Source organism: Castanea sativa, chromosome 3 (genome assembly GCF_040712315.1).
Source record: "Castanea sativa cultivar Marrone di Chiusa Pesio chromosome 3, ASM4071231v1".
Lineage (NCBI taxonomy): Eukaryota > Viridiplantae > Streptophyta > Magnoliopsida > Fagales > Fagaceae > Castanea > Castanea sativa.
In genome coordinates, this window is record NC_134015.1 from 36471199 (window position 1) to 36482227 (window position 11029).

The 11029-nt window shown below is 36.2% G+C and overlaps 2 protein-coding genes across 4 annotated transcripts; both read left to right on the forward strand.

Moving 5' to 3' along the window:
- Positions 1 to 1648: 1648 nt before the first annotated feature.
- On the forward strand, positions 1649 to 5862 carry LOC142628062 (protein NRT1/ PTR FAMILY 6.1). Of its 2 annotated transcripts, none has more exons than XM_075802016.1 (5): positions 1649 to 1855; positions 2862 to 3110; positions 3371 to 3588; positions 3799 to 4379; positions 4822 to 5862. In XM_075802016.1, the coding sequence occupies exons 2-5, from the start codon at positions 2873 to 2875 to the stop codon at positions 5681 to 5683; spliced, it is 1899 nt and encodes a 632-aa protein (XP_075658131.1). In that variant the 5' UTR covers positions 1649 to 1855; positions 2862 to 2872; the 3' UTR covers positions 5684 to 5862. The 2 variants fall into 2 exon arrangements, with proteins under 2 accessions (XP_075658131.1, XP_075658130.1); XM_075802015.1 differs by lacking the exon at positions 1649 to 1855 and adding an exon at positions 1949 to 2240.
- A 1142-nt stretch (positions 5863 to 7004) lies between these two features.
- On the forward strand, positions 7005 to 10051 carry LOC142628063 (mediator-associated protein 2). 2 transcript variants are annotated; one of them, XM_075802019.1, is made up of 6 exons: positions 7005 to 7171; positions 7370 to 7446; positions 7564 to 7731; positions 8187 to 8265; positions 8439 to 8522; positions 9198 to 10051. In XM_075802019.1, the coding sequence occupies exons 3-6, from the start codon at positions 7594 to 7596 to the stop codon at positions 9575 to 9577; spliced, it is 681 nt and encodes a 226-aa protein (XP_075658134.1). In that variant the 5' UTR covers positions 7005 to 7171; positions 7370 to 7446; positions 7564 to 7593; the 3' UTR covers positions 9578 to 10051. The 2 variants fall into 2 exon arrangements, with proteins under 2 accessions (XP_075658134.1, XP_075658133.1); XM_075802018.1 differs by lacking the exon at positions 7370 to 7446.
- Positions 10052 to 11029: the final 978 nt, after the last annotated feature.

Below are 11029 nucleotides of genomic sequence, written 5' to 3' on the forward strand. Positions count from 1 at the left end.
GATGACAATATTTACAGGAGTTATTGAGATTGCTACAATGCTTTCTCTTCTCCTTTTTCCCTTCCCTTTTCATGAAGGGCCTCTTCCATTATATAGTTCCTTTTGGATGATTTTAATCCTACACTTGTTGATTTTTTGAGCCACCACTTGAGTGCTTATCCTATCAGACACCCTTTTTGGCCTTCTGTGAGTTGTGGTTGCCGAGGTAGCACTGTTCAGGGGTCTTTTCCACATAAATGCGGTAAAAAAGTTAGCTGTAGGGCATTCAATGCGGTGTAGCAGCTTTCTCTTAGATATTTTTGGGTCTTTATCCCTATTGTACGTTTATGATACTCGTTCTTGTCATTAGAACTTCTTAGAAGGTCACTTTGATCATTAGGATCTATACCCAATCTGCGTTTAGCTTATCCGAGGAGATATTCCTCCTCGGACTCAAACTACTCACAATCTCGGCCAAAACCCCACGCTCTCAGCCGAAGCCCAAGACCCCACAGTTATTTTTTGGGGAAAAATTGGGCAAAATTTTATTAAGCTTTAGTGCTTCTTAAACTATGGTATATAGGTGTGTTGCAACTAAAGACTTGGTCGCATATCAAATGAAGGATCACAAGAAACTGTATAATTGTACTTTGAAGCTTCCTCTAAAGCTCTAGTGAATTTGAGTGCTTTGTAATGTGACAGCCCTCTTCCCCCCCCCCCCCCTTCTTTCTATTTATAGAGGGAGTGGAGGGTCTTGAGGTGAGTTTTCAATGAGTATGAGAGCTCCAAGATGATAAATTTGTTTTTTGTTTCCCCTCAAGAAATTGATTGGATAAGAAGTGGAATCAGAAAAATAGAATTAAATAGTTAGATTTTTTCAAATTTTTGGACCGACACAAATTGACACAAGGTTTAAAGGATAGTGACCAATTATGCAATTTACCCTTATACTTAATGAACCATAATCGCACATGTCTAGCACTAAATCTTAATCATAATGATGTGTATTAACCATTAAAACTTAATTTGATTACAACTTGTAATCTGAAAGTTTGATTGAAGCAAATGACACTTTTTTTTTTGTATCGTTTAAAACTTTTAGATGTATGTTATGTGAAGACTTTGGATATCCAAACTCAAAAGACCAAAATTACAAATTTTCCCTCAAGTCATAAAATGGCAGCTTTGACCTTGTTGAGGACCTGAGGTTAAAGAAAAGTTACAAAATAGTTTTGTTTTTTTTAGGAATAAAATGAGGTATTTATATACAACAATTATATTCATTATCACATCAATTTATATTATTTTAGATTGATATAATTTAAAAAAGTTATCCTAAATAATTTAGACGATTTTGTTTTTTGTTTGTAAATCTTTTCTAATAAAATTGATATTTTTCTATAAATTAAAAAAAAAAAAAAAAAAAGCTTTTGTGATTTGTCAACTGTCACAAAGGCCGATCCTCAAAAGTCAAAACAAAGTAATAAATTGCCAAATGGGACCCGTTTAATGAGATGAACTGGACATAATTAAATAGTACTGTACTACTACTAACTACCACCATTCTTAATTGTTGGCCCACATCAAAAAGAAAGTGGAGGGAAAGAGAAAGAGAAAGCATCAAATCATATAGCATGCATTGAAGGATCAAGGATGCAGGACATTTACATCGGGACCTCAGAAAGATATGGATGTCCAACTATATTCGCACACAACTTAATCAGCATTAATGTTTGTTTATATCATACAGCTTATAGAGAGAGGGGTTTACTGTTGAAGGGTTTGTTGTGGCGTGGCGTCAGCAGCTGGACTTGTTTGGAGAAAGAGTCTGGCTTTCAACAATGGCGCTATACGGCACGGACAACCTCTTATTCAGGTGGGCCATTAAATGTTTGCTTCTGCGCCACTCTTACGTTCTCTGATACATTTCATTTCTTTTTCTTTTTTTTTCCTTATAACCCATTTATTGCATTTAGGTCTTCCTGTATCTATTACTCTGATGAGTCTTCACGTGTCGGTTGGATCTCTTTCAACGTTTTAAATTTCAAGTGGCTTAATATTTCTTGGATTTTTTTTTTGGTAACTTGCTAACTGTCCCGAATAGATTGAATTCATTCACTTCTATGCTTTTATAAATTGCTAATATAGACATTTCTGAAAAGGAAGAAGCTAGATATAGACGTAGCTGCTCTTCCTCTTATGCATAGTGGTTGAACACTCATACATACTAGGACATAGTACTAAGTTCCACTGTAATAAGGGTATGTATTTTCTTGCTCTTATGAATGATTGGTATTCCGTATTTTGCTTTTAAATTTCAATTTTATTACTTTACCAACAACATGAACAACGTGTGCACTTTTGTTCTTTCAAGTTTCAAGAAGGGTCTCATAAAAAATAAAAAAAAGTTTCAAGAAAGGTAAAGCTTGGCATCGTAACACTTGGAACCGGGGTGATTGATCATTAATAAGTTTCTATGTTGTTAGGAAAGTTTCAGAAATTTTAAACAAAATAATTTATACACAAGCTCGAGCTATAGTTTTGGTCCTTATTCTATATTTTTAAATCCATTTCAAATTGCGGGAGCAGGATCTTTTATGGGTTTTATAGTTTATACTTTTATTAGACCATTATCTTTGTTTGGTTGTTAAGCCATGAGTAGTACTGGGACGAGTGAACTCCTGAAAAGTCCTTATATGTTGCACCCCTTTCTTTTGAATTCCAATAAAATAGAATGAGTAATTTGTTAAGCATACTCCCAAAAAGAATTTGTGACTAAGGCTTGGTTGTTGAAGTTGTTGTTGTTGTTATGTATATATTTCTTATGATCATTTATAATATCATTTCTCAAAAAACTGTAATAGGCGTTGAATTTTTTTCAGGGAGTTGAGGAATGGGTACTAGAGAAATTCAGTCACCTGAGAATGGGGTTGAGACACCAACTGTTTTGGATGGGAATTCTGACTCCATTCATAGGAAGAAGCTTGGAATCTATTTCATCGAATCTGATGATAGGCGGACAGCATTTGGGCGTGGTTATACTGGTGGTACCACACCAGTTAACATTCGTGGAAAACCTATTCCTGATCTTTCAAAGACGGGTGGCTGGATTGCTGCCTTCTTTATATTTGGTAGATGATATCTTTCAATTTGATTTTTCAAATTTCTATTTCTTTATATTTCTCTTGTTTGGTTGCTGGAAAAACTGTGAAGAACTGAAGTGACTGTTCCTATGTTTGTTGTTGTTTGTTAACAAATGAATCCATTTTGATTCGATTGGAATAGATGTCTAAAGCACGCTTGAGGTGTTTGTTTGTGTGTATGCAAACATTGGCCAAATAATTATGGGATATGATTGAATTGTAGTGAACTGGAGTCTTTATTTGTCCAGGGAATGAAATGGCGGAGAGAATGGCTTATTTTGGGCTTTCAGTTAATATGGTGGCCTTTATGTTCTATGTTATGCATAGACCCTTCTCCAGTTCATCAAATGCGGTAAACAATTTCCTAGGGATATCACAAGCATCCTCTGTCCTTGGTGGTTTTCTAGCTGATGCATATCTTGGTCGATATTGGACAATCACAATCTTCACAACAATTTATCTGGCGGTAGGATCTATATATGAACCCCTGTATATGAAATGTTTTAGATACATTATTAGTTTATCCTTTTTTTCAGGTCACTTGGTTAGCATTACAGAGTTCTTACATTTTCCTCTACTTCAGTTCCTTGTTTTACTAGTTTTTACTGGTTTATTCTGAAATTGGTGGTATACTGATTATGATTATCACATTCTTTTTGAATTTTCTTTCCTGGAGGGTTTGACAGGAATAACCTTATGCGCAACAATGAGCATCTTCGTGCCAAACCAAGATCACTGTGATCAGTTATCACTCCTGTTAGGCAATTGTGAGCCTGCAAAACAATGGCAGATGGTATACCTCTATGCTGCACTTTATGTGACAGGATTTGGAGCTGCAGGTATAAGGCCATGCGTTTCGTCTTTCGGAGCTGATCAATTTGATGAAAGAAGACCAGACTACAAATCTCTCTTGGATAGGTTTTTCAACTTCTTTTATCTTTCTGTTACTATTGGAGCAATTCTGGCCTTCACTGCGGTAGTATACATTCAAATCAAACATGGATGGGGAGCTGCCTTTGGTTCACTGGCTGTAGCTATGGGCATATCAAACATGGTATTCTTTATTGGAACTCCTTTGTATAGGCATAGGTTACCAGGAGGCAGCCCTCTAACACGGGTTGCCCAAGTCCTGGTAGCTGCATTTCGGAAGAGAAATACCTCATTCTCTAGCAGTGAGTTAATAGGCTTGTATGAGGTTCCTGGAAAACAATCTGCAATTAGGGGTAGTGGAAAGATAGCTCATACTGATTATTTCAGGTAGGACTGACCCTTCTTTTACATTACTTTTCCCTGATTAGTGATTGCTATAATAATAATTAATTCATCATTTCCTAACATCTTAACTTTTGGGACAAGCCCCACCTATTAAGAGGAGTCTGGGCTCGCACATGAGACAGAGTTTTAGAATAATGATTAAACCACCATTTCTTAATCACTTAAGCTTTAGGACAACCAATAATTTGTCAGTTACTAGGCACATTAAATGCTAGATCATTTTGATTTCTCTATTGGCCTAAGCAGCAGCTAAGGCATCAAATGGAATAACGGAGTAACAAAGCACCTTAAGAATTCCTTTTTCCAGTGATTCTGAGGGATGTCTCTCCACATCAACTGTTTTCTGGTCCACATAAATAATAAGTTGTTATTAAACTGTTAATTTATTTCAATATATGATATTTGAGACTTTTTGGCCCTACAGATGTTTGGACAAGGCAGCACTGCAGCTGAAAGAAGATGGTCCCAATCCAAGTCCTTGGAGGCTTTGCACTGTGACTCAAGTAGAGGAAGTCAAGATCCTTTTGAAACTTATCCCCATACCAGCTTGCACAATAATGCTCAATGTAGTCTTAACAGAGTATTTGACTCTCTCAGTACAGCAAGCCTATACTCTAAACACCCACATGGGTCATCTAAAACTCCCAGTTACATGCATGCCCGTATTTCCTGGCCTCAGCATATTTCTTATACTATCTCTCTATTACTCCACATTTGTCCCAATATCCCGACGCATCACTGGTCATCCTCATGGAGCTTCACAACTTCAAAGAATAGGCATTGGTCTGTTAGTTTCTATCCTTTCTGTGGCATGGGCTGGGACTTTTGAAAGGTACCGAAGAAACTATGCAATAAAACACGAGTATGATGCTAATTTCTTAATTCCGATGCCCAACCTAAGTGCGTACTGGTTGCTGATTCAATATTGCCTGATTGGCGTAGCTGAAGTATTTTGCATAGTGGGATTACTAGAATTCCTCTATGAGGAAGCCCCAGATGCAATGAAAAGTATAGGATCTTCTTATGCTGCTCTAGCTGGTGGTTTAGGTTGCTTTGTAGCCTCAATATTGAACAGCATTATCAAATCTGTCACAGGGAACCCAGGCAAAGGACAGCCATCATGGTTGTCCCAAAATATAAATACTGGTAGATTTGATTATTTGTATTGGCTCCTTACTGTTTTGAGTCTAATCAATTTCTTAGCTTTTCTGTATTCAGCACATAGGTACAAGTACAGGGCAAGTCATAATTTTGAGATGGGGAAGCAAGATGTAAACAATAAATAGAATTCCCTCTCCATGGTTAGCTAAATAGGAATTGGGAACATTAGTTGGGTAAGGGCCAATTTCCCTTGTACAATTTTCCTCTTTCTAGAATTTGTACTTGAAACGGTGTTATTTATTTCATTTTTTCGATGTAAGCAATCATGCATCATTTAAAAGATGAAAGAAAGTTTCTATTTTGATTTCCTTTGGACATTGGCAGCAATGTATACGTTGTCTCAAATACTGTATCTCAAGTCTGGGTTGTAATATCTCCAAAGAACTTGTGGGTTGAAAAACCAGACAGTGCATCAAACACTGTAAAATGTAATTTACCTTGGGTTTGAACTTTGAAGTTCCTATGTTACGGGAACATCCACTGTTTCACCGTTCAAAGATATTGGACGCTTTAATTGCATGACATAAGTATATGACCACCATATTCTGGAAGACTGATTCGTCGAACAGGGTGTGAGCTCTTTTTTTTTTTTTAATGTAACTAGGACTAAAGCCATGTATTTCTTAGATTGTATTTAGGACCAACATTTTGTAAAGTTATTTTCTATCAAACATATACTTTCAATTAAATCAATGAAATAGAATTTTCCATTATGGCTTTCTTATTTATTTATTTTCCATTTCATAAAATAAATGGTAACTTCATGTAAACTCTTGATCTAGGGGGACAAATAACTTTAGTCGAACTACACATTTTAAGATGCACTTAACACGAGCTCATCCATTCACATGAATCTTGACTTGAACCAAAAAAATGAGTCTAGTGGAGGTTGTGGTTTTTCACAAAAGCTAGTACCATCATGTTATCCTAAGGTTGGGCAACAATTGTTATCCATAAAGATTGATTTTTTGTTTTATAGTGAATTTTGGTCTTCTATGACGATTTTTTTAAAAGAAGTTTTCACCGTAAACTATACTCCATTTTACACTTTATTTTTTGAACTATCAAAATACACGATTGAACTTCTAAAATTACAACTCATTAACACTTAACTCCCTTGGTATCTGTTTTTGGTTAAGTTTAAAAGAAATTAGCATTAAAAGACTAATTTTTAAATGAAAAAGAGTAAATTAGACTTTTAACGCTACATTTTGTTAGACTTAATGAAGAAGGTGACGAGAGCATGACAGAAGCAACTCCCCCCCAACTCCCCTGACCAAAAAAAAATGAATAAGGTGACGAGAGCATGACAGAAGCAACGCGCCCCCCCCCCCCTCCCCTGACAAAAAAAAAAGTAGGCTAAACTTATGTTTGGGCCCCCTCCCTCCAAGAAAATATCAGTCCAGCCCAACGAGGAAGTATATGCCGTTTAACAAACCTAATTCCGAAAAGAGAAAAAAGAAAGAGAGAGAGAGAGAGAGATGCGAGTTGAGAGAGACCGAGAGTAAAGAAGAAGACCATCAACCACCGGCCATCGACTCACCGCCATTAGCCGCCGCAGCTCCTCCAGCTGCCCACCCCACCTCCGAAGCCGACCTCTCCAACCCGAACAAGTATATATGCTCTCCTACAAAACCTAATACTGATATGATTTTTCTCTGATTCTCTTTCTCCGCACTATACGTTTATAATTTGTGTTAATATGTTTTTTTTTTTTTTTTTGCTGAGGATGATTATTGTGAATTGAGTCTGTGACTGTGAATCTGTGATTGTGTTTGTGAGTCTCAGAGACTGATAATCATTTTTTGCAGTGAGTTGTGAGTAAAGTTATAGTATATATATAGACAGTGGGAGCTGTAAAGGAAATAAAATAGTTTTTATTGACAAGGTGGGTGTTGCTAAGACGGTGTTTGTTGAAATGCTTGAACTGGGGTTGATTGGTTATGTGTCTGCTTTTTCATAACCTTAAATGTAATTGTTGCTCTACCTTTTTGTGGAAATACAGTTGGTTGTCTTTTAGTTGAAGATTGAGGGAATGGATTCCGACAATGAACGAGGTTACAAACCTCGACCAGATTTTCAGGTTGAGGCCAAGGAACCACTTATTGATCTTAGCTCAACAGACAACACAGAACTTTGGCTCATTCAGTGGCCCAAAAGTAAAGATAAAGAAGTAAGTTTTATTCTTTGGTATCTGCCATCTCGGTCTGTTTCTTTAAAACCCGGTTTCAGGATAGAAGAAAAAAAAAAAAAATCTGATGAAAGGTTTGTAACAAGCAGTAATTGCCATGTTAATTTTGTATTTTTCCATACTTGAAATAGTTGTGGTTGTTATGTGTATTTGATATAAGACTTCCAAAATTGGTTGGCTGGGCTTTGCTAATTTTCTTTCAAAATTGTACCATGTATTGAAGTCTGGATTTTCGTGTCATCTTTAGCTTAAAAAATTAACTGGTTTGAATGAGGCAGCTCAACCTAAAAGTAAATTAGTTGTCTGGATTTGACTTCAATAGCATCAAAGATTTAACAGCAATTTTTTTTTTTACGTCATTGGAACAACTGCTATCATGGTTTGATGTCACTGAGGCCAGTACATTGTGTTTATTAAACGATCTATTGGTATTGCAGCTTCCTGGACTTGATGGCCAAGAATTGTCTCTCAAACTTCATTGCGATGGACAGTTGGGCAGTTTTGAGGATTCTTCTGGTAAATATTAATATTCTGCAGTGGTACACAGGAGAAACTCTAGTCTCAGCATCCATTTTTTCTTGTGTTAATCCTCTTCTAGCATGTAATGTAGCCTGATTTGTAATGATGTTTACTGTTTACACCGTATGATTGTCAGCACTTTTCTGATTCAATCTTGTGCATTTTGACAGGAAAAGCTTATGATGTTGTCAGCTTTGCAGCTCAAGAGTCAAATGCAACAGTTTTTCTTTCCTCTGCATCAGAGTCAAAAATTGGTATGTGTGTATTGGCTTCTTGCTTTTCTTTTTTCCACATCTTTATAATATATCTTCAGATTCATTCAAAGTTAACCCATATGAATTAAGATGCATCAGTAATTTTTACATATCTATCATATTTGTACCAATATACAAGTGTTTTGGTCGCTTCATTTGGATATACAAAGTAAATTTTCAGATGAGGTTGCCTATGAGGCTCCATTTGGTCTTGTCTGGCTTCCTTCTTTATGACAGTTTATGTAAGCATTATAGTTCGTAGAAGAGAAAAGCAAGTTCCAGAGAGGGATATCCTAGTCTATTTTGTTAGGTGCCTGTTTTATTTTTTCCAATCGAGTAACTCATCTAGTCATTTGTAACTCTTAAGTCCAGTCATACTTAGATTCTGATTTTGTATCTGAAGTTTGTTTATGAATACAATCAAGTTGTCTTTGCTTCTCACTTTGAAAGATTGTTTTTGGTGTTTGATCCTGTGAAGTACCATCACCAAGGTCTAGTTTTATGTCTTTCATTTGGTACTTTACCCATAATGAAACGAGAACGGTTATATTGATTTTAACCTAATCTTTTATATGGGCTGTCTTTGTTATTATTGCCATTATTATATTGAAATTTGTTATTGTTACTTGGTACAAGCTTCATGCATTCCAATGATAAAATAATTTGTGTTGGCAGTTGGGAAGATTTCACGGCTAGTTTCCCTTGTCCATTATCCAGAGCCTAATGAAATTCAAAATCTGAATTCCAACAGCTTGAGACAAAGTTATCAGAATTCAAGGGGAATTTCATTGACAAATTCTTCGCGTCAATTCTCTACCCCAAGTTCTATTCTGAGAAAGTCTCAATCAACAAGTCGACATCAGAGAAGTTCCTTGTCTGAACTTGGGGAGCCGTCAAAGACTCCAAAAAAAAGACATGTTCGTGAATCTTCTGGGTCTATGGAGCATCATACTCAAGATTCAGGACGAGGTAACAGTGAGCTTACCTATTCAGGGCTGTCAGATCGTTCTCATCAAAGTAAGTCAAAGAAGAGAGTTAAAACTGAGGAGGACTAAGGTGCCCCTGCCTTCATGATAAGTTTATCTTCTTCCAATATGCAAAATGAGTTCTCCAGTTCTCCTCCCTCTCTGTGGGATAAGTGGAGGTGCTAAATCATCAATGCTGCTCTGGCATCATGATTTACAAATTTTCTAGTTCATTTTGTATTTGGATTGGAGATGTTTGAATCTTCTAGAAAATTTATCTGAAAGATGATGTGAGAAACTAAGGGGCTGTTTGGATCAATTTTTTTGGTCACTCAATTTCCGTCACTCATCACTCTAAAATACCATGTTTGTTTGGCACCATCACTCACTTCCCAACACTCAATATTTTTCACACTATTTGTGGGCCCATACCTGTCACCCGGTGCAGCTTTTTTTTTTTTTTTTTTCACTAAAAAAAAAAAACCTAGTACAGACCGAACCAGTGAAAAAAAAAGAAAAAGAAGAAGAAGAAACCCAGAACAGACCGAACAAGTGAAAGAAAAAGAAGAAAAAAAAAGAACCAAACAGCCAACCCAGGAGAAGAAAAGAAAAGTAAAAGGTGCGGCTGAGTACTGTTTGTGGGTCTCCTATGTGTGTTTAATTACAATATTGCCATTGAGTTATGAGTTATGGAAACTGAAAACAGCCAAAATGTGTTTTCAGTTTTCATAACTCAAAAATCAGAGAATTGAGTGATGGAAACAGAGTTATGGACTTCCCAAACAACCTTTTTGCTATGGGTCTCATCATTTTTGAGTTATGAGTTATGGAAACTGAGAATTGAGTTACAGAAACAGGCCATCCAAACAGCCCTAAATATTTTCTGCTCCTTATTTCTATTTTTTTTAATTTTGGGCTCATGTTATGTACTTTAAAATCCCAGTCTTAACCTCTTTACTGCTTGCTCTCTTGTACTGCTTGCTCTCTTGTACTGGTCTCGATTTTCTGCAAATATATGATTTGCATACCGAATAAACCTAATCATGCAATCAGAACCAGTTCTTCTCTAACAATGATATATAGAATATAGTTGCATATAATGTGTCATTTGTAGCAATCAACATGGGATGCCAAAATGTTTTTAATAGGAAGAACCAGTGGAGAAGTCCATTCATCAAGAATTTAATTTGGTAGTTCAGGTTCCATTCATCATTAATTCCAAGTTCAGAAAATACCCTCCTTACAACCGAAAATGATATTGTGTACCTGGCATATATGCCGGGTACACAATATACCACCTCCTTTACAACATTTTTTCCCACTGATTCCAATTCTCCTCGGTGCTTTTTACTCAATCTCGTGTCACTCACATTTTTTTTTTTTGAGTAACAAATCAATACGTAATATTAAGGGAGGCTATTTACATCGGCCTAAATTATAAATAAAAGGTCTGGTAGAACATCTTCCATCCCTACAAACAAAGGGGAGAAAAAGATTGCTCTTCTAGCAAGTAATATAAGCAACCTTAATACATTATCTTAG